This window comes from Hoplias malabaricus, chromosome 1 (genome assembly GCF_029633855.1).
Source record: "Hoplias malabaricus isolate fHopMal1 chromosome 1, fHopMal1.hap1, whole genome shotgun sequence".
In the NCBI taxonomy this organism is placed as follows: Eukaryota; Metazoa; Chordata; class Actinopteri; order Characiformes; family Erythrinidae; genus Hoplias; species Hoplias malabaricus.
In genome coordinates this window covers 2,090,087-2,109,812 of record NC_089800.1, presented here as the reverse complement: position 1 = coordinate 2,109,812, position 19,726 = coordinate 2,090,087, and the positions used below count along the sequence as shown (strand labels likewise).

The following is a 19,726-nucleotide window of genomic DNA, read 5'->3' as shown; positions in this document are numbered from 1 at the left end:
CTGTTTACAATCCCTCTCTGTGTATTTAACCCCTCCTCCAGTGTTTATAACCCCTCCCCCAGTGTTTCTAATCCCTCTGTGTTTATAACCCCTCCCCCAGTGTTTATAACCCCGCCTTCTGTTTACAATCCCTCCCTCAGTGTTTATAACCCCTTCCCCCAGTGTTTATAACCCCTCCCTCTGTTTACAATCCCTCCCCTTGTGTTTATAACCCCTCCCCCAGTGTTTATAACCCCTCCCTCTGTTTACAATCCCTCCCCTTGTGTTTATAACCCCTCCCCCAGTGTTTATAACCCCTCTCACTGTTTATAAACCCTCTCTCAGTGTTTATAACCCTCACTCTTTATTTATAATCTCTCCTCAGTGTTCATACCCCACTCCATGTTTATAGGCCCCCTCAGTGTTCATAATCCTCCAACGACAGATGATCTACTCTGACTTTACATCTACAAGGTGGACCAACGAGGGAGGAGTGTCTCACAGAGTGGACAGAGAGTGGACACAGGGTTTAAAAACTCCAGCAGCACTGCTGTGTCTGATCCACTCTACACCAGCACAACACACACTAACACACCACCACCACGTCAGTGTCACTGCAGCGCTGAGAATGATCCACCACCACATCACACCTGCTCTGTGGGGGTCCTGAGCGCTGAGGAACAGGGGGGAAGGGGGGGGGGGTGGTTACAAGTGGAGCTGAGCGAGGGGACAGTGAGTGTAAGTGAGGATGTGGTTGTGATGTTTTGGCTAATGGGGGTGTGCTGAAGGTAGGGTGCTAATTTGCAGAGGCGTCGATATCCTGTTAGCTAGCTCTGCACTTCCTGTTCGTTTTCACTTAGTGTCCTCTAATGGAACTGAGCGTCAGGGGTCCACAGGGGGGACGAGTTTACGACCGAATCAGCAAGAAAATCCCCCCACCCACCGTCTCAGTCTGTCTCTCGCTCTCAGTCTCTGTTTTGAATTCACAGCGTTTGTGATGTCATAAATAGCAGTGCCTCAGCAGTTTGGCCACGCCCACTCACATTGAAGTTATAAGCAGCGTTTCAGTACGTATTTTCTCATGTTTCCCAACATGTACGCAAGGTCATTCCTGCTCTTGTGCAAATTGATCCACACCGTCCAGAACCAGAACATCAACCCCCCACCATCACCACACAGCCAACCCCTCTCCAGGGACTCCTCCACTTTCTTTCCGCTGATTTCAGCTCTTTCTCCAAACTCCAGACATTAATCTCATTTTGTCCAACCATCACCCCTCACTGCCGCCCCTCCCCCCAACACACACACACACACACACACACACACACACCTGGGGCCTGTGGCCCTCCCTCTCCCTAGGGTAAAAAAAGAAAGAAAAAAAAAACAGAACACATTGGCTCCAAATGCAGGCTCAGGACAAGAACGGCGGGAGAACTGGAATCACAGATTCCACAGGTCCACACCGTCCAGAACCAGAACCGACACCGTCAGCAGCTTAACTCCATCCACCTCTGAGTCTCAGCTGGACACAGAGATAACGCCCACCTCCCACCTTCCTCCGACCCCAGGAATGTGGAACACGGCAGGGATCAGTAAAGTGTGGGAACAAGATCATCAGCACCAACTGCTCATTATTATTTGAACTACACCCTCACCCCAACACCCCCATACACCTAACACCCCCCACCCCCCAACAAAATATTTCACCCTACTCCCACAGCCAAAACACCCGCATACCCCCCTCCACACCCCACCCAACAACCACACCCTAAACCTGCATACACCCTACACCCCCATACAGCCCCAAAACAACATACCCCACCAGAGAGAGAGGAAAAGGAGAGTGAGGGTGTGTTACTCACTCAGACCACAAGGTGGACACAGCAGCACACATTTCACCGCTTCAACTCCACCCCCAGCACACACACACACACACACACACTGTACCTCTGTGTGTCTCTCTCTCTCTCTGTCTCTGATCGCTCGTGTTTTTGCTGCTGAGCCTCTTCACCTCACACTGCAACAACACCCTCCTCCTCCTCCTCCGCTTCTTCCTCTTCCTCCTCCTCCTCCGCCGCTCGTGAACGCGCAGCAGAGCGGCGGGAGCGCGCACACATCGGAGGGAGACAGAGAGGGAGCGGGTCTCGGAGCTGTGTCTCTTTCTCTCTGGATTTGATCTTCCTCCTCTTCCTCCTCCTGCGGCTCCTCCTCGCGCTGGGGTCCGGTTCGGTACGTTTCGGACGGTGATTTTGGGCCGCGCGCGTCGCTTGTGAACCGGAGGAAGCTCGCGCTTGTTTGGATGTGCGCGCGAGCAACACAGTGCTGCTCAGTGTGCGCGTGCGTGCGTGTGTGTGTGTGTGCGTGCGCGCGCTCGCCGGACACATGGACCTCGGTGCTCGCCGGAAGAAGTGATTCAGTGGATTGTTTATCGGGCCGAACCTCTGTCTCCGCACAGGACCCCACTGCACGCGGCACACTCTCCTCCCACTGACCGTACCAAGACCCAGACCCTCACACAGAGGGGCACTGCACTGCTCCGATGCAGGCGTGTTGTCAGGGGACCAGTGTTCAGTGACCGATATGGTCAGGGCTGGTAGCCGGTAGTGAGCCGAGACAGAGGCCAGGTTCCAGCTGATGGGGTCCGGAGTGACCTGTCCGGCGCGCCCCCGCCCTGCGTCATGACACGTGCGAGTGTACCGCCCAGTAGCCACTGTCGCTCAACTACAGCAGGAGGTGGGGGGACCGACTGACACTCTCGTGCACTCTGACCACATCACAGACCTTTGCGGTCAGCTCTGAATGAAGAAGCTCGCTCCAGGGTCCGGAGAATCAGAACCACCCGCGCACAGCTTGTAAATGGTGCTGAGGAAGTTCCCCGGAGTGACCGGGCCGGGCATGGGGCTCCGCCTGTCGCAGAAGTTCGTGTTCCTGCTGTTCCTGTCCGGTCTGGTCACTCTGTGCTTCGGGGCGCTCTTCTTTCTGCCGGACTCGGTGCGACTGAAGCGGATTTTTTTGTCCAAAAACGAGAGTCCGGCGGTGACCGCCCGGTCCGAGGGGGACAACAAGGATCCACGGAGAACCGGAGAGACGTCGAAGCTGCCTGAGCCCGGGGCCAAGCTGAGGGTCAGCAGGAGGCCCTCGGTGACCCAGGAAGGCAGGATACCAGACAGGACGCCGGAGAGGATGCCGGACAGGACGCCTGACAGGACGCCGGAGAGGACACCGGACAGGACGGTGGGGACGCAGGACAGGACTTTGGCAGATGCCGGGGATGGACTGCGAGACACGGCAGCGTCCAGGGACAGCAAGGAAGTTCAGAAAGGCTCCAGTTATGAAATGTTCAAGAAATGCCTCCTGAAGCCGATGCTCGGAGTGGACCGAGGGAAACCGGCGGACACCCTGAGCGTCCAGCGCAGGGACAAAGTCAGAGAGGTGAGAAAAGTTTTATTTTTCCTTTACCTCTGCGCAGAGTTGGGCTGCTTCAGATCTTTAGGTCATTCCTGTGTCTCAGAAGCTCCCCACGCTGGAGGTCCATGTGGTACTGGTTCAGTCCGTGTGGTCAGAAGGTCCGGTCTGTGTTGGACAGTGTAAAAAGCAGATGGACATTTTACAGAAGCAACACTTTCTCAGCTTTGACTCTCTGAGCTTCTCTTTTCTCCACTTTGGGATTCACCACTGGTTCACCACGTCCACGGGGTTAGAATTCAGATCTGAGAAATGGAGTTATTACCAAGAAAGGACTTTTATTTTGTATTTTAGATCCAGTTTCTCCTTTAACTTCAGTGTCACACCAAAACCCTGTAGAGAGCTGTGGAGGGTGGAGGGTGGGGGTATATATCAGTTCTAGAAGTTGATGCTGGAGTGTAAGGATCTGAGGGCCACACTGTGACTGTTTTAATGTTTTAGTCCGTCTCCAGAACTGTGTGCAGTGGTCAGAACCGACCCAAAGTGTTCAGAAGAAAGATGAGCGGTGAGCGGAGACAGGGTCCTGGGCCCAGTCTCACTGATGGAGGAGGAAATGAAGGAGAGTCAGTCTGGTCCGATCCGCGCTTACACCACTCTGATAGAACCGGGTCAAAACACGCGCCGCTGAAAGAGTTAACTCCGCTCTGATAGAACCGGGTTAGAACACGCGCCGCTGAAAGAGTTAACTCTGCTCTGATAGAACCGGGTTAGAACACGCGCCGCTGAAATAGTTAACTCTGCTCTGATAGAACCGGGTCAGAAGACACGCCACTGAAAGAGTTAACTCCGCTCTGATAGAACCGGGTCAGAAAACGCACCACGGAAAGAGTTAACTCCGCTGTGATAGAACCGGGTCAGAACACGCGCCGCTGAAAGAGTTAACTCCGCTCTGATAGAACCAGGTCAGAACACGCGCCACGGAAAGAGTTAACTCCGCTCTGATAGAACCGGGTCAGAACACGCGCCGCTGAAAGAGTTAACTCCGCTCAGATAGAACCGGGTCAGAAGACACACCGCTGAAAGAGTTAACTCCGCTCTGATAGAACCGGGTCAGAACACGCGCCGCTGAAAGAGTTAACTCCGCTCTGATAGAACCGGGTCAGAAGACACGCCGCTGAAAGAGTTAACTCCGCTCTGATAGAACCGGGTCAGAACACGCACTGTAGTATCTCAAAGTACTGAGAATGAATTTCGAAATATTGAGATAGCAGCGGTGCCTTGTTTATTATTATTTATTATTGTTATATGAAGCAGAAACAGACGGGAGGTGTGTATCATGCATCATGTGTTGCTTTAGTGGCTGAGGAACGGTTCGATGCCACCTTAAAATTAAGGTATCTAAGTAGCCAGCGTATTTAAGTGTGCACTATGATGTAAAATGCACTCCGTAGACAGCTCACTAGGTTTTGGGACAGACCCATCGACTTCATCGAAAGTTAAGAATGTTTTGAACTTCTGTAAAGTTACTGTTTTGGAGAAACTTGTTTTTCATTGGACAGCGATGTCATGTCATGATTTCAGTTCTGTTACCTGCGCTGACCCCCACACGCTCAGGGTTTTACAACCTGAAAAGACTCAGGAAATGTTCCCGTGCTCTCGCTGTGGTCAGTCATCTTGTTGGTGTTTGATTTCAAAAGGACAGGAAGGGTGATAAGGGTGTGGCGTGGGGGGGGGGTGAGGGTGCCTTGCATAAGGAAAAAGGACATGGTTTTTATTCAGAGGCGTTTTGTTCTGTTATCTGAGAGTGTGTCCGGCTCAGAATGACCTTATCCTGCTGCGTCAGGGCAGAGGGCTTTACCAGCAGTGGACAGATATTTATCATCTGACTCCTTTTTTATTCCCTGCGACTGCTGTCCCCCTAAACCCTGTCCCGGCCCTCGACTCCTTTTCTCATTGTTATAGAGAAGCCACGTTGTCAGATTTTCTTCTGGACGCTGTCCAGAGCCCGTGTCTATTTCTGGACTCCTGCAGCGGCGGGCCCCGCGAGGACGATCTGTGGAAAAGAAAAGATTATCAAACATTCTTCACGCTGCTGAGCGTGAACCCTCTGACCAAAGTGTGTGTGCGCATTGGGGTTGGAGTCTCAGAAACGCTGCTGTGCTCGGCTGACAGGAAGCTGGGTCTGGTTACATTTCCTGCAGTAGGACACTGACGAGAGGGCGAGAGAAGTGTAATTAGAGAGAGAGAGAGAGAGATGTTTCAGTAACTGAAGCTGCTGATTGGCTGTGTTTCTCAGGTGGTGTCCTGCATCTGTTTCATGGTTCTCACTGCAGAGATGGTGTTTCTGATAATGTGGCCAAGCAGGGGCCGGCAGGTCTGTCTGGTGGGCAGTGAGGAGTCTGGTGGGCATTGAGGTTTCTGATGGGCAGTGTATGGTCTGGTGGGCAGTGAGGAGTCCGATGGGCAGTGTGGAGTCCGATGGGCAGTGTGGAGTCCGATGGGCAGTGTGGAGTCCGGTGGGCAGTGTGGAGTCCGGTGGGCAGTGTAGAGTCTGGTGGGCAGTGAGGAGTCCGATGGGCAGTGTGGGGTTCGATGGGCAGTGCGGGGTCCGGTGGTCAGTGTGGAGTCCTGTGGGCATTGAGGTGTCTGATGGGCAGTATGGGGTCTGGATGGCAGTGTTGAGTCCGATGGGCAGTGTGGGGTCCGGTGGGCAGTGTGGGGTCCGGTGGGCAGTGTGGGGTCCGGTGGGCAGTGTGGGGTCGGGTGGGCAGTGTGGGGTCCGGTAGGCAGTGTGGGGTCCGATGGGCAGTGAGGAGTCTGGTGGGCAGTGAGGAGTCTGGTGGGCAGTGAGGAGTCTGGTGGGCAGTGAGGAGTCTGGTGGGCAGTGAGGAGTCTGGTGGGCAGTGTGGGGTCTGGTGGGCAGTGTCTAGTCTGGTGGGCAGTGTGGGGTCTGGTGGGCAGTGAGGAGTCTGGTGGGCAGTGTGGGGTCTGGTGGGCAGTGTGGGGTCTGGTGGGCAGTGTGGGGTCTGGTGGGCAGTGAGGAGTCTTGTGGGCAGTGAGGAGTCTTGTGGGCAGTGAGGAGTCTGGTGGGCAGTGTGGGGTCTGGTGGGCAGTGTGGGGTCTGGTGGGCAGTGAGGAGTCTGGTGGGCAGTGAGGAGTCTGGTGGGCAGTGTGGGGTCTGGTGGGCAGTGAGGAGTCTGGTGGGCAGTGAGGAGTCTGGTGGGCAGTGTGGGGTCTGGTGGGCAGTGTGGGGTCTGGTGGGCAGTGAGGAGTCTTGTGGGCAGTGAGGAGTCTGTTGGGCAGTGTGGTGTCCAGGGGCGGCTGGGGAATGATTGACCAGTTGTTGATTTAAACTAAAAGACAGATGTTGTTAGTCCACTTCATGTTTTTTAGCTGGAGTTTGGTCTGGGGCTGGGGTTGGGGAGCTTCCAGTAAAAGGTCCGGGGGCGGTTGTGACAGAGTGTACAGAGCTCTGATAAATTAGGGCCTTGGGGGAGTTGGGGGCTCTGTGGGGGGACCTGGAATGCAACGGACTGTGATGAAGCTGTTTTGAATTTCTCAGTTTCTCAGTTGTTTGGCATTACTTTCGCTTTCAGAACCCGTGTCTGTCCACCAGCCCCACGACGGATAATGACCACTAATGACTATTAAACACCACTAAAGACCATCAGTGACCACTAATGACGGTGTGCCCTTCACTGGCAGGTTAAAGACTCTGATGTTCCCGAGTTTAAATCGTCTGTTGGACGCGTTCCCCCTCTGCCTTGTTTCCTCAGCTACACTGTTGTGCAACACCTTCGCCTTGGCCTTTCTCGTCTGTTCCTCCCTCCTTCTCTCCCTCCTCTTCTCGTCTGTTTGCTCATCGCTCGGCCGCACAGGGCTCTCGCTGCTTTCTGACCGTCTGGAGGTTTGTGTTATTAGCACAAAGAGTAATGAGCATGTGTTCCACCCCCCCCCCCCCCCCCCCCACACCTCTCTCTCTCTCTCTCTCTCTCTCTGTTCTAAAGAAAGCGAGGGATGTGTGGAGTCTCTAATGGAGTATTGTTGGAGTGCTGCTGTAGCGATCTGGGTCGAGTCCAGTGTTGCTGTGAGGTGTAAATCTCTGACCGACTCATTAGGATTCAGTCTGTTTCTATCAGTAGGAGTCAGTGGTCATTACAGTGGTCAGTGTCCAGGGTTTCTGTAGTCGGGTATTGGCATTATCATTATATATAATTAAACTGAATTGTGCCGTTATTTTTGCGCGAATAAAAACGTCAAGGGAATCTTAATCTTGCTGAAAGGAAAATGAATGTTGCACTGGAATTAAAATATACAGGTGTGCTTTTTAATACCTACATACACTCAGAGCCGCCTCTCTACACTCTCCTTACTCACTCTCCTGCGCAGATGAGGGATGAGGACATACTCTTGTATATTTTAATTTGAACACAACATTCGTTTTCCTTTCATCTAAATGCATTATCCCCTTGTGTGGTAGTAAATGTGATATTAATACAATATTAAGTTTCTAGAGAAACTCCGGAGTGTCGGGTCCGGAGATGTCCCGGAGTGGGGGGGGCGGAGCCTGTGCTGCTCGTGCAGGGGAGACTCCGTAACATTCCTGGATTACCGTGCATGTGTGAAAGGGTCACTTGGCTGAAATATCCATGCACTCGCACAGAACTGTGGCACAAAAATAACACCATAGATGAATACAAATGTACTGAAGTGAAGCTAGGCCCTGCACGTGGCCGAGAATCAGCTTCTAAACACACCCCAGAAACACCAGTCGCTAATGTTGCTATCGTAGCTAATGTAGCTAATGCAGCTGAATGTCCGCTAGCGCGTCTGTGGGGGTCTCAGTGTTACAACATGAAGCGATAACGCTCTACTGTTTTAGTGAAATGCAGATGTGTGTTGGTGAAGGAGGCCGTGGTGTGGTTTCACTTTCTCCCAGTGTTTAATGTTCTTCTTTCTGTGTGGAGTTTTTGAAGTGAGAGATTAAAATGACAGTGAGATATCCGAGAGTGTTCTCCTCCAAGCGTGTTATATTATTATTAATATTATTTGAGATTGTTGTAACCCAAAGGAAAATATTTTTCACGCTCATGCGGCTGAGATATAGTGGTTAAGGCTGTGTTTGTGTGAATGCACAGTGGCACTTTGTGTGTGTGTGTGTGTGTGTGTGGTGTGTGTGTGTGGGTGTGTGGGAGCATATGCATTCAGTGTAAGTGCTTAGAGAGAAACAGAGAAAGAAACAGAGGGGTGGCCTTCTTTGCCTCAGGCTAGGGTCTGCACAGTCGTCCCTTATTGTCACACACACACAGAGAGAGAAAGAGAGAGAGAGAGAGAGAGAGAGGAGAGAGAGAGAGAGAGAGAGAGAGTCTGTGAGAGAGAGGGGAGAGAGAAAGAGAGAGAGTGTCTGTGAGAGAGAGGGAGAAAGAGAGAGAGAATGCCCCACTTACAACCTGCAGCTCGTCCCAGGCCGCACCCTTCTGCTTTTATTGCTGCCTAATTGGACAGAAAGAACATGCCGTGAAAATGTGCATTAGCCTCAGCGGTGGGGGGCAGGAGGGGTTTGGGGCTGGGGGGCTGTGTGTGTGTGGGGGGGGGCACAGTGGGGGCCTGTGGTGGGACTTCCTGGGTTATTCTTTATATAGAAACACACTCGCTCTGTTTGGCTGTAGAGAACACTGCTGCAGCTTCTTAAAGTGAGAAAGAGTTCAATGAGAAATTAAAAATAATCCCCCCACAACCCCCCCACCCCCTGATTCTGTGGTCTGATGCTGTGGGACTGTGGGACCCAGCACAATGTGTCCTCAAACGTTTGCCCATATTGTGTTTGAGGCTAATACATAATGGTGGTGTTTCAGGGCTCATTCGGGGGGCTGTAACGGAGCCCCAGCAGCTAAATCTGCATGACAACTGCGCCCCCTGCTGGAAAACCTGTTCCAGCCTGCTAAACCTGAGTGAGTGAGTGAGTGAGTGATTGATTGATTTCACATTTGTCCGATTATTAGCAGTGATCCCAAACCCAACAGACTGGACTGGCCCCTGTGGTCAGCTCAGGGTCAGCGACAGAGGAGCTAACAGCTAATTAAGCACATCATTAACTGGTGGGAGTGGGGGGTGATATTCATTAACATCACAGCAGCACTCATGGACCACCAGAGTTCATCAGACAGAGAGAGAGAGTGTGTGTGTTCTAAGTCAACTGTGTCATTTTAAAGGTGGTCATGAGCAAGCTGTGAAGATTCCAAGGTGGTATTGGGTGAGCTGTGGTGTTCTTAAAGTTGTGTTTGGTGAGCTGTGGTGTTCTTAAGGTGGTATTGAACGAACAATGGTGTTTTAAGGTGGTATTGAATGAGCTGTGGTGTTTTTAAGGTGGTATTGAATGAACTGTGTGTTTTTAAGGTGGTATTGAATGAGCTGTGAAGATTCCAAGGTGGTATTGAATGAGCTGTGGTGTTTTTAAAGTTGTGTTGGGTGAACTGTAGTGTTTTTAAGGTGGTATTGAATGAACTGTGGTGTTTTAAGGTGGTATTGAATGAGCTGTGAAGATTCCAAGGTGGTATTGAATGAGCTGTGGTGTTTTTAAGGTTGTGTTGGGTGAGCTGTGGTGTTTTAAGGTGGTATTGAATGAGCTGTGTGTTTTAAGGTGGTATTGAATGAGCTGTGATGTTTTTAAAGTTGTGTTGGGTGAGCTGTGTGGTTTTAAGGTGGTATTGAATGAGCTGTGGTGTTTTTAATGTGGTATTGAATGAACTGTAGTGTTTTAAGGTGGTATTGAATGAGCTGTGGTGTTTTAAGGTGGTATTGAATGAGCTGTGGTGTTTTAAGGTGGTATTGAATGAGCTGTGGTGTTTTTAAGGTGATATTGAATGAGCTGTGGTGTTTTTAAAGTTGTATTGATTGAGCTATCGTGGTTTTATGGTGGTATTGATCAAGCTGTGGTGTATTTAAGGTGGTGTTAAATGAGCGATGGTGTTTTAGAAGTGGTATTAATTGAGCTGTGGTGTATTTAATGTGGCATGTTTCTACAGCCAGTTGTTTTGGACTTATTTCCTTCACTGTGTTCCTCAGATGTGATGGTTTACCTCTCACAGCTTAATGACTGTAACCCCACCCACCCACACACACACACACACACATCCCCCATCCCCCAACCCTTGACACTGCCATGGTGTAATGCTCTGTGGTTGCTAGGAACATAGTCACTGTGACATTCACATGAAATTTCTGACCACAGTGTTGCTTCCTCACTGAGCTCCACACTGTCCTCCATATTGAACCAACACGTTGCAGAAGTCCTCGCCCCATATATATCTCCCTCACACTACGTAGTGCACAGTGAAGGTCAGAAATAACGGTCTCTACAGTAAAATAGTGCACTGTATGACAGATAAATACACCATTTATATTCAGTATAAACTTCACGTCCCTCTGTCTAACTTTTAGGGCACTGTCTGAGTGTAGTGTTCGTCTAATGATCTGTGAAGTGCACTATGTAGGGAGTAGGGCACTATTTGGGACAGATGTGAGAATCCATTGGGTCTTTAAACTTTAGTAACTATACTACATCCCACACAATACACACTCAAACGGATCCAAGTGCTGGGAGGTTGTGAGGATCTCAGGTGCAGCATCAGGAACCGCCAGCAGTGCATTAGACTTTAGTCTTTAGAGCTCCACGCACTTGGAGGAGAACACTAACCTGCCCACTGCAGTAGATTTAGATCACAGACCCCTGAGAATCATGGGAAATGTAGTTGTTGTATGGAGTTGCTGTGAGAAGATGGATCAGCTCAGTTAGATCCACAGAAGAATTAGAGAAAGAGACACACAAGCAGAGAGAGAGAGAGAGAGAGAGAGAAAGAGAGAGAGAGAGGGAAGGAAATGTGAGGGGGAAGCAGTGAAAACAGGAAAAGGAAGGGAGGGGTTATAAAACTGTCTGAGTGACAGGTTTATAACACTCTTCATCTCTCTGTGATAGGTTTGCCATTCTGTGTGAGTGTGCGTGTGCGTGTGTGTGTGTGTGTGTGGTTTCACTCCCTAACGATTATCATAATAATTTGTTGCCATTGACATAACTTTCTCAGAGCTTCCACAACTCCCGGGGAGTTTACACCCCTCTGACCAGCACCTGCTATCGAGCAGCACATCATACAGCTGGACGATATGAGCACAAATCAATATCACGATTAATTTGACGAACATTTGACCTCGATTGCGATTAATGAAGGTTTATTTTGTTGCTGTTTTTCTTGGTACGAGTCGCTCGGTCGCACTCCGTGTTTAGGTTCTCCTTCATGTGGCAGAGTCACAGCACGGTAGTGTGATATTAAAGGGACAGTGCATGAACACACAGTGGGGACATAAAGAGTTAACAAACAAGGAAAAGGGTCCAAATGAAACATATCTTGAGAAGTTAAAGTCACTGTGTACGACCCGACGGTTTCTCGTTCCTCTTGCGCTTTTATACTGTGTTTTACGGCGCGAGAGTGTGTGTGACACGCAGGGAAACCTGCCTCTCGCTGGAAGACGCAAAATTTTTGCAGTGTTTTTATTATTTATTTGTACATTTTTGAAATCCAAACTTGGCCTCTCTCTCTCTGTCTGTCTCTGTCTCTCTCTGTCTCTCTCTCTGTCTCTCTCTCTCTCTATCTCTCTCTCTCTGTCTCTCTCTCTCTCTCTCTCTCTGTCTCTCTCTCTCTCTGTCTCTCTCTCTCTCTCTCTATCTCTCTCTCTCTCTCTCTCTCTCTCTCTCTCTCAGATAGTGTGTGTGTGTGTGTGGGGGGGGGGGGATTAGAGAGGCCTTTGAGTGGCTCAGTGTTCAGACCCAGATCTCAGTTCTGTTACAGTAACTCTCTCTCTCTCTCTCTCTCTCTCTCTCTCTGTCTCTCCCTCTGTTCTGTGTGTGTGTGTGTGTGTGTGTGTGTGTGTGTGTGTTTACTCTGTGTGTTTTCTCGTGGCCCGAGGGGACAGTGATCTGGACGTTCAGGGCCGTGTTTTGTGAGCGTTGTTTACTCTACGAAAAGAGAATAAAATAAAAACTTTCAAAGGACCCCCCACCCAACCCCCTACCCCTGAGACTGGGGTATGAAGATGAAGCCTCCCCCCGTCCCCCGTCCCCTGTCCCCCGTCCTACCACAGCAAACTAACAACACAGCTTCGGACTTTCCCCTTTAACCGCAGTGGTGTTTACTCAGAGGCGCGAGTGTGTGGGACAGAGATGGACAAACAGAGGCAAAGTCCGACAGCAGAGCTCATCCATCTCTAACTTCAGAGGACGGCCCACCCCTGTCCCCCGTCCCCGTCCCCTGAGACTCGAGGCCACGTTCCTCAGCTCATTCCTTCGGTCTGCGCTGTCCACTCGTCCCTCCGTGTCCAGAGCAGAGCAGGTCTGAGGACACAGGGTTTACTTCTCGGCTGCTTTAGATGAGTAATGTCTGACTGATGTCACAGTCGTCATGGAAACAGATTTACGAGCTCTGTGATTGGTCCGTGAGGACCTAAAGGAGTTGTTGTTAAATCTGGACACACCCTGAGGACAGTTCTCCCAGCGCGGGTCCTGTCCTGGAGCCGGTCTCTGATCAAATGCTTTCAGGTTGGATGATGGACTTCCACTGAGCGGCTCTGTGTCCCATCCACAGTGTCCACTCCCTCCCGTCCACAGTGTCCACACTCTCCCGTCCACAGTGTCCACACTCTCCCGTCCACAGTGTCCACACTCTCCCGTCCACAGTGTCCACACTTTCCTGTCCACAGTGTCCACTCCCTCCCGTCCACAGTGTCCACACTTTCCCGTCCACAGTGTCCACTCCCTCCCGTCCACAGTGTCCACACTCTCTCGTCCACAGTGTCCACACTCTCCCGTCCACAGTGTCCACTCCCTCTCGTCCACAGTGTCCACACTCTCTCGTCCACAGTGTCCACACTCTCCCGTCCACAGTGTCCACACTCTCCCGTCCACAGTGTCCACACTCTCCCGTCCACAGTGTCCACTCCCTCCCGTCCACAGTGTCCACAAACAGAATATGTGTCCAGAAACAGTGAAGAATATTTAGTGCTTTATTAGATCAACACAAATCGTCCTCTTTGTGTGTGTGTGTGTGTGTGTGTGCATGTGCATGTGTGTGTGTGTGTGTATAAAGTGATTTACTTCCCTTCGTATAGGATCATAACAGGAATTGGGAGATGCTGGTTCAGCAGATAGAGTTTGTGTGAGAGACCAGTCATGCCTTTTTTTTTCTCTCTCTCTCTCTCTCTCTCTCTCTCTCTCTCTCTCTCTCTCTCTCTCTCTGTGTGTGTGTGTGTGTGTGTGTGTGTGTGTGTGTGTGTGTGTGTGTGTGTGCGCTCAGCAGTCCACATCCAGCTGCAGTCATCAAAAACCTTATCAGGGTCAGAGGTTGAAGTGCAGTCCGTTCTCTGTGGACAGTGTTCGGCTGTTGTGTCCAGTGAACACACACACGCTCGCACACGCACACACACACACACACACGCACACACACACCACCCCCACACCAGGGGGCAGAGACACTAAGAAACAACAAACACATACAAATCAAAACAGCAAAAACAGCAGGAAATCTGACAAAGCCAATAAAACGAAACTGTACTTTGGGTCAGAACCAGTCATGGACCGCCTCAGGATTTGATTCAGAGTGATTCAGATTATTCAGGAAATGATTCATTAAATCACACAAGGTTCAAGATTATTATCAATATCATTATTATAAAATACACAGAACACAACACAGGAGGCAGAATTATACATAACACACACACACACTCACACACACACACACACACGATCTGACTACTGAATATTAACAGTAATATTAACAATAATTCTAACACATTTATAAAGATTTTCCATTTGTAAACAGCTGTCTGTGACGCTTCACGGCTCATAAACACACACACGCTTCTTCAGGACTGTGTAATTATTCCTGTGTTATTACCGTGTTACTGAGCGCTTACACACATCTAATAACACTCTTCACACAAGTGCTACTGTTCATTAAATTTCAGATCAATTCTAATCAACAGAACCGTTTCAGAATCAGCTGATCGATGATCAATGCTCCACTGTCGTCCCTCCTCCATCTCCGAGCGGCGCCGGCACCGGCCCAAACTTCAGGAGATTCTCCATGGAGCAAAGAGCCGCATTCCTGGGCTCCGGGCCAAGCAGAGCCCACCGAGACGATAAGAGGAGCCGCGCTAGCTGCTTTAGCATTTTCCTGCATGATTCACACACACACACACACACACACAGAGGATCTAACAGCAGAATGAACCCAGAGGCTGAGAACATCACCACACACTGGCCACTTTCTCAGAAACACAGCACCATGAAATTCAAGGTGCTATAAAGGGTTCTTTGTGATGCCACATAGGAACCACTTTTAGTTCCATAAAGAACTGTGTTTGTTTAAAGGGGAAATGCAGTTCTCTCTGTGTTGTTTACGTTCAGGATCCCTTTTAAGGTCAGTAATAAAACTCAGAACCAGTACCAGGTGTGTGTGTGTGTGTGTGTGTGTGTGTGTGTGTGTGTAACCCCCACCCCCGGCCCTGACCCCTGTGGTTGGAGTGTGTTTATTTGCTAATGTCCAATTGATCAATAACCAAGGGATGTTTCCACTGTGAGTCATTAATTCTAAAGAATTCCAGTGTCCAGTGTCTCTCTCTGTTTACTCCACAGTTGGCTCCAGGTCCGTGTCTGTCTCCACTGACCTGCTCTCTCAGAACCGGGATGGACCGGACACTCTGTAAACACTACACTAACCCAAACTGTGTGTGTTCGTAAGTGTGTGTGATAAATGAGACTGAATGGTGAGCTGCTGGGAGTTAAATAATATTTCTGTGAGGGACAGAGGGATAGGGAGACGGGGACAGAAGGACAGGGAGACAGAGGCACAGGGAGACTGGGAGACTGAGGGACAGCCCTGTCCACTGCACTGACACTGAGAGACATTCTCTGTCTCTGGACGCGACGGCCTTTGTGTGGTTTTCTGTTTTAAGGCGGCGCTGCAGTGAAAGGCTCATCTTTTGTGGAGTGGAATCCAAAGCTTCCCCCCCCTTCCACCCCCCTGATGAGGACCCTATAGACACACAGAAAGCCATTGTGTTTGTTGTGGCTGTCTGGGGCACACGGACCATACCAAAGCAGTGGTACGGGGGGTGGGCTACAGTGGGTTTATCAGGGTTGAGGGTACCTCCTCGAAAGGGTGAGGAGTGCAGGTCCGATGATGGGGAACAGAATGTGGGGGTTGGGTGGGGGTCCTGGTGTAACGGAGTGAACATAAGAACAGTGATCTGTACGAATTGATGTATTGATTAGTGTTTAATCCATTCCTCTGCTGCAGTGCCGCATTCAGGAAATTTACAACTGGGTCCAGGGCAGCAGGGGGTGCTGCAGGTGGTGTCACACAGCTCCATGGGCCTCAGGTTGTGGGTTCGAGCTATGTCTCGCCTTGTGAACTCTTAATGCTTCAGTACACCAAGAGATTTTGGTTCATTTCGATGCCTCCAACTTTGAGAGAACAGTTTGGTGACAGCACCTTCTTCTTACAACACGACTGTGCACCAATGCACAAAGCAAGGTTCAAAAAGACACAAATGAGTGGCTTTGGCTCCCCCTGCCCCACAGCTGGTTTCTAAGATTGGATCGGCCTGTTTTATGACTGTTTCCTTTCTTTTCTGTCTCCTTACTTTTGGGACACCCTGAATATAAACGTAAATAAAGACAGGACTAGATTTTTATCGAATCTCTTCATTTGTGCTGACGGCTGTTTCGTGCCCAAATGTTACGGTGATTTTTCTGAGCCGCAGCGCCCAGCTCCTCTCAGAGCGATCCGCTGAGACAGGACACTGTGTCTTTGTCTCCGTGGAGGACAGAGGCACTTGGAGGAGATGGGTCTATTGTTAAAGTGTATTGTTGTGGTCAAGAGGAGATTCAGGACAAGCCCTGGAGCTGCCTGGTGCTGGACACTCAGCCGGCAATTCCTCAGCTCTGGGACACACTCAGCCGTCCTGCATTGTTCCATCGTCTCCTGTAGAGAATCAATTAGGATCACCGCCCCCTCCTCGTCCCCCTGCCCCCAGGCTCTCAGAGGGTGAATAGAGACAACTCTGGGCTTTAGCCGGGGGACCACCCTCAGTGCTGTCACTTCCAGCTCTGACCGTGACCACCATCCCACAACAGACCCCTCTATACACACTGCACCATGACATCTAAATTAAAGTTCATGGGAGGGTGATGCTCAGGCTGGACCTGTGGTACGTGAAGTATCTGAGGTTGGGTTCTTTAGCTTAGTGCTGGAGGCTGATGTAGCCAAGTAATGGGGCCTCATTTGCGTAAATTAGCATAGTGCAGAATGCCTGAGAGTGTTGGAGATGTTTGTTATCTGGAGTAGACCTGCCTGTGCACTTCCTGAGCGAGTGTGTGTGACTGTTGTTTGTTTATGGATAGAAGTTTGTTCCTACATTTGGGTTGAGGTGTGACACAGAAGCAGAAACTGGCCTTTAGTGTTGTTTCATGGAGCTTAAATGAGCACTTTTCAGCACCAGGAACTGAGCTCATTGTTGCTAAAGGGTTGTGTGTGTCTGGCTGGAGTGCTGCTGTATGAAAATATCCAGTCAAATTTATTTGCATAGGGCTTTTTATAACTGACGGTGTCAGTTGCACACTGATAAAGATAAAGAAGCTCCAGAAAGAGCTCAGAGCCTGAAATAACGTGTCACGGCGCAGTGGAGCTGGACGGGACATTTACAGAGTGTTATAGAGATAAATAAAAGAAAATAAAACAGGAAACTGCTCCGTTTGTGTGTGTTTCTGGGGCTGAGTTCAGCGCCACTCACTTTTAGGCGACTGTTCTCCACTCGAGTCACAGTCTGAAACACTCCAACTGTAACAGACAGAACCCTGCATCATTTCCACATGTGTATCATATCTCACTGTGATCTGACTGCGCTGTAAACAGTGGATTAACCATGACCCTGTCCTAACTCTCTTTATCTCTGACTCTGGAGCTGAATTCAGACACAGACACTCAGGAACCCAGCCCCCACGGCGCCCCCCGGTTATGCTGGTTCCCATCAAAACTAGTGGAAACACAAGGGGCTGGTTCAATGTAGAGAACCGTTTTTAGAAACAGAGTTCTTTTGGTGGAAACATAATAAATAGCGATTCATCCTCCTCTGGTGAAAAGTATTAGAGTTTTGATGTAAATCATCAGGTAGAAGCAAGCTGTTGGTCTGGGCCTCTTTGGAAGTGTGATGTGATCAACTGGGATCAGCTCTGAGCTCTAGTTGCTGCTGTAGAGTAACTGTTTGAGGTGTGAGTCTTCTCACAGCAGTGTGTGTGTGTGTTGTGGTGTGTGTAACCACACACACACACACCGTCCCTGCCTGGGTTTCTGCTCACTCTGCTGCTGTCAGGCTTCAGTCTGAACCCTGCTGAGTTTGGCCTCCAGGCCGTTTCTCTGAGCTCTAATCCAGGCCTGAGCTTCACAGGCCAATTACACGCCGCCGTCTTCCCTTCAGAGCTCGGTCCAGACGTTTATTCTCCACTTCTTTAAAACACGTTTATATCCTCATGCATTTTTCAGCCGCGGCCTGCTGCGATGGAGTTGTTTTGTCTGGGTTTATTAAATCAGACGGGGGATTTTTACTAATGTATGTATTTTCCTGCCGCGCAGCCCCAGTGGACATCTTAATTCCGAACATGAGGGCTCACTCTGCTTTAGAGGATGCAGTGGAGTTGAGTTTTATTCCTGTTTAATTTCTGTTTTATTATATACATGAAAAGCTCAGTAGATTCAGGAGCACGGCGGGAGCTACAGGACGCAGTGGACTCTGCAGCGCTTGCTTTAGCCGTTAAATCAGGATTATTTTATCATGCATTTGTTCAGTGTGAAAGTCTCTCTGCTGAACCACCGCGTCACTCCCCGACAGCAGAACTCAGACCCGTCCGTCTCGTATTCTCATCATCCCTCTGGTGTCAGATCTGTCTCAGACGACCGGAGGAGGGTCAGGGAGTTGTTAACATCATCTTATTCCATACTTCTCGTGAGGATGTGACAGATATGGACAGATACGAACCCTGATGAACCATGAACCGTGATTTTTTTTTGCTGTTGGTGCCATATTGGGGAGCGAGTGTCGAATGTAAACAGAAGCACAGATGCCCACCACCTCTTTGTGTCAGGGATAAAAGGATCTCACAGTGGAGCATAACGAGAACCAGAAAAAAGTTTTCCTCTGTTAGCCACATTAGCGTATTCTCCATAGGATCTAATGGAAAGCTGTTAGCGTCTAATGCGTCTCTCTGCTATTCTGTCTGAACCTGAGTGAGTTATGCACACACAGATCACACACAAGTTTCAGCAATCGTATTTTATCCCTGTTTACAGGTAAGTAATCTGATCCCGCTGTCCCTGCGCTCTGAGAGTGGAACAGATGCTTGGAGGATAATGTTTTATCGCGACTGTCACCTAAAATATTCTTCTGGTCTGGATTAAATTTAATAAACTGGTTCTCCTCATCTGAAAGTGTGAGGGATCAGTGAGATATGCTTCCACAGCACAACAAAGCCCAGGCAGAGTGCCAAATGTCTCCCTACACCCTCCGTAGGGCACAGTGTAAGTAAATAATGGTTTGTGCACTCATGCAGTGCACTGTAGGTTGAAAATAATTTGTGTGAACTACATACGACACATGGAATTAGCATCTAATTACGGTCTGGGTGCAGAATTATTAGATTTATTGTGTACGATGTGCACTATGTAGGCAGTATAGCAGTATTTGGGACTCAGCCACTACTGACAGACACAGACAGAGCTCTGTTGACAACAGATAAATAGGTCTGAAACTAAAAAATGTCCAGTAAAACAATTTAAACATCACATTTGTATTTGAGTTGTGTTTGAGTAATGACAGCCCAGATTTGATCCTCCCCTAGTTGTGATGTCACAGACATCTAGCGCTGATGCAGTGTTGATCCTGCCGACGGTCTGAGGCTGGGTTGTTGAAGTGGAAGACGTGGGGAAATTGTGGGAAAATGATTCAATGTTGTGCTGTTCAGAGCTGTCAGGGAGAGAATGGATCGCTGCAGGTTTCTGTTGCAGTCGCTAATGAGAAAGTCCCGTTCTCCCGACAGCGAAGGGGGTTCAGAAGGATGTAGAGCTGCTTTAGCTCCAGCTCGAACAGCAGAGTGAGGGTGCATTTCTCTCCGTCCGTGCGGACCCTAGGGTGTGGGATTTGACAGAGTTGTGCTGAAGGCAGTGGTCTCACCTCGCGCTGATGTCGTTTTAACTCATCCTCAGACTCAAGGCTTTTTATCAGATAGCAGATGTTT

The 19,726-nt window shown here is 49.7% G+C and overlaps 1 protein-coding gene across 1 annotated transcript in view; it reads left to right on the top strand.

Moving 5' to 3' along the window:
• The first annotated feature begins 1,935 nt into the window (after positions 1–1,935).
• Positions 1,936–19,726, top strand: part of LOC136664109 (mannosyl-oligosaccharide 1,2-alpha-mannosidase IC-like) — a 57,480-nt gene continuing 39,689 nt past the window's right edge. Inside the window, exon 1 of the mRNA XM_066641171.1 lies at positions 1,936–3,411. Within this exon, the coding sequence (XP_066497268.1) occupies positions 2,836–3,411 (576 nt within the window). The 5' untranslated portion in view covers positions 1,936–2,835. The remainder of the gene's footprint in view (positions 3,412–19,726) is intronic.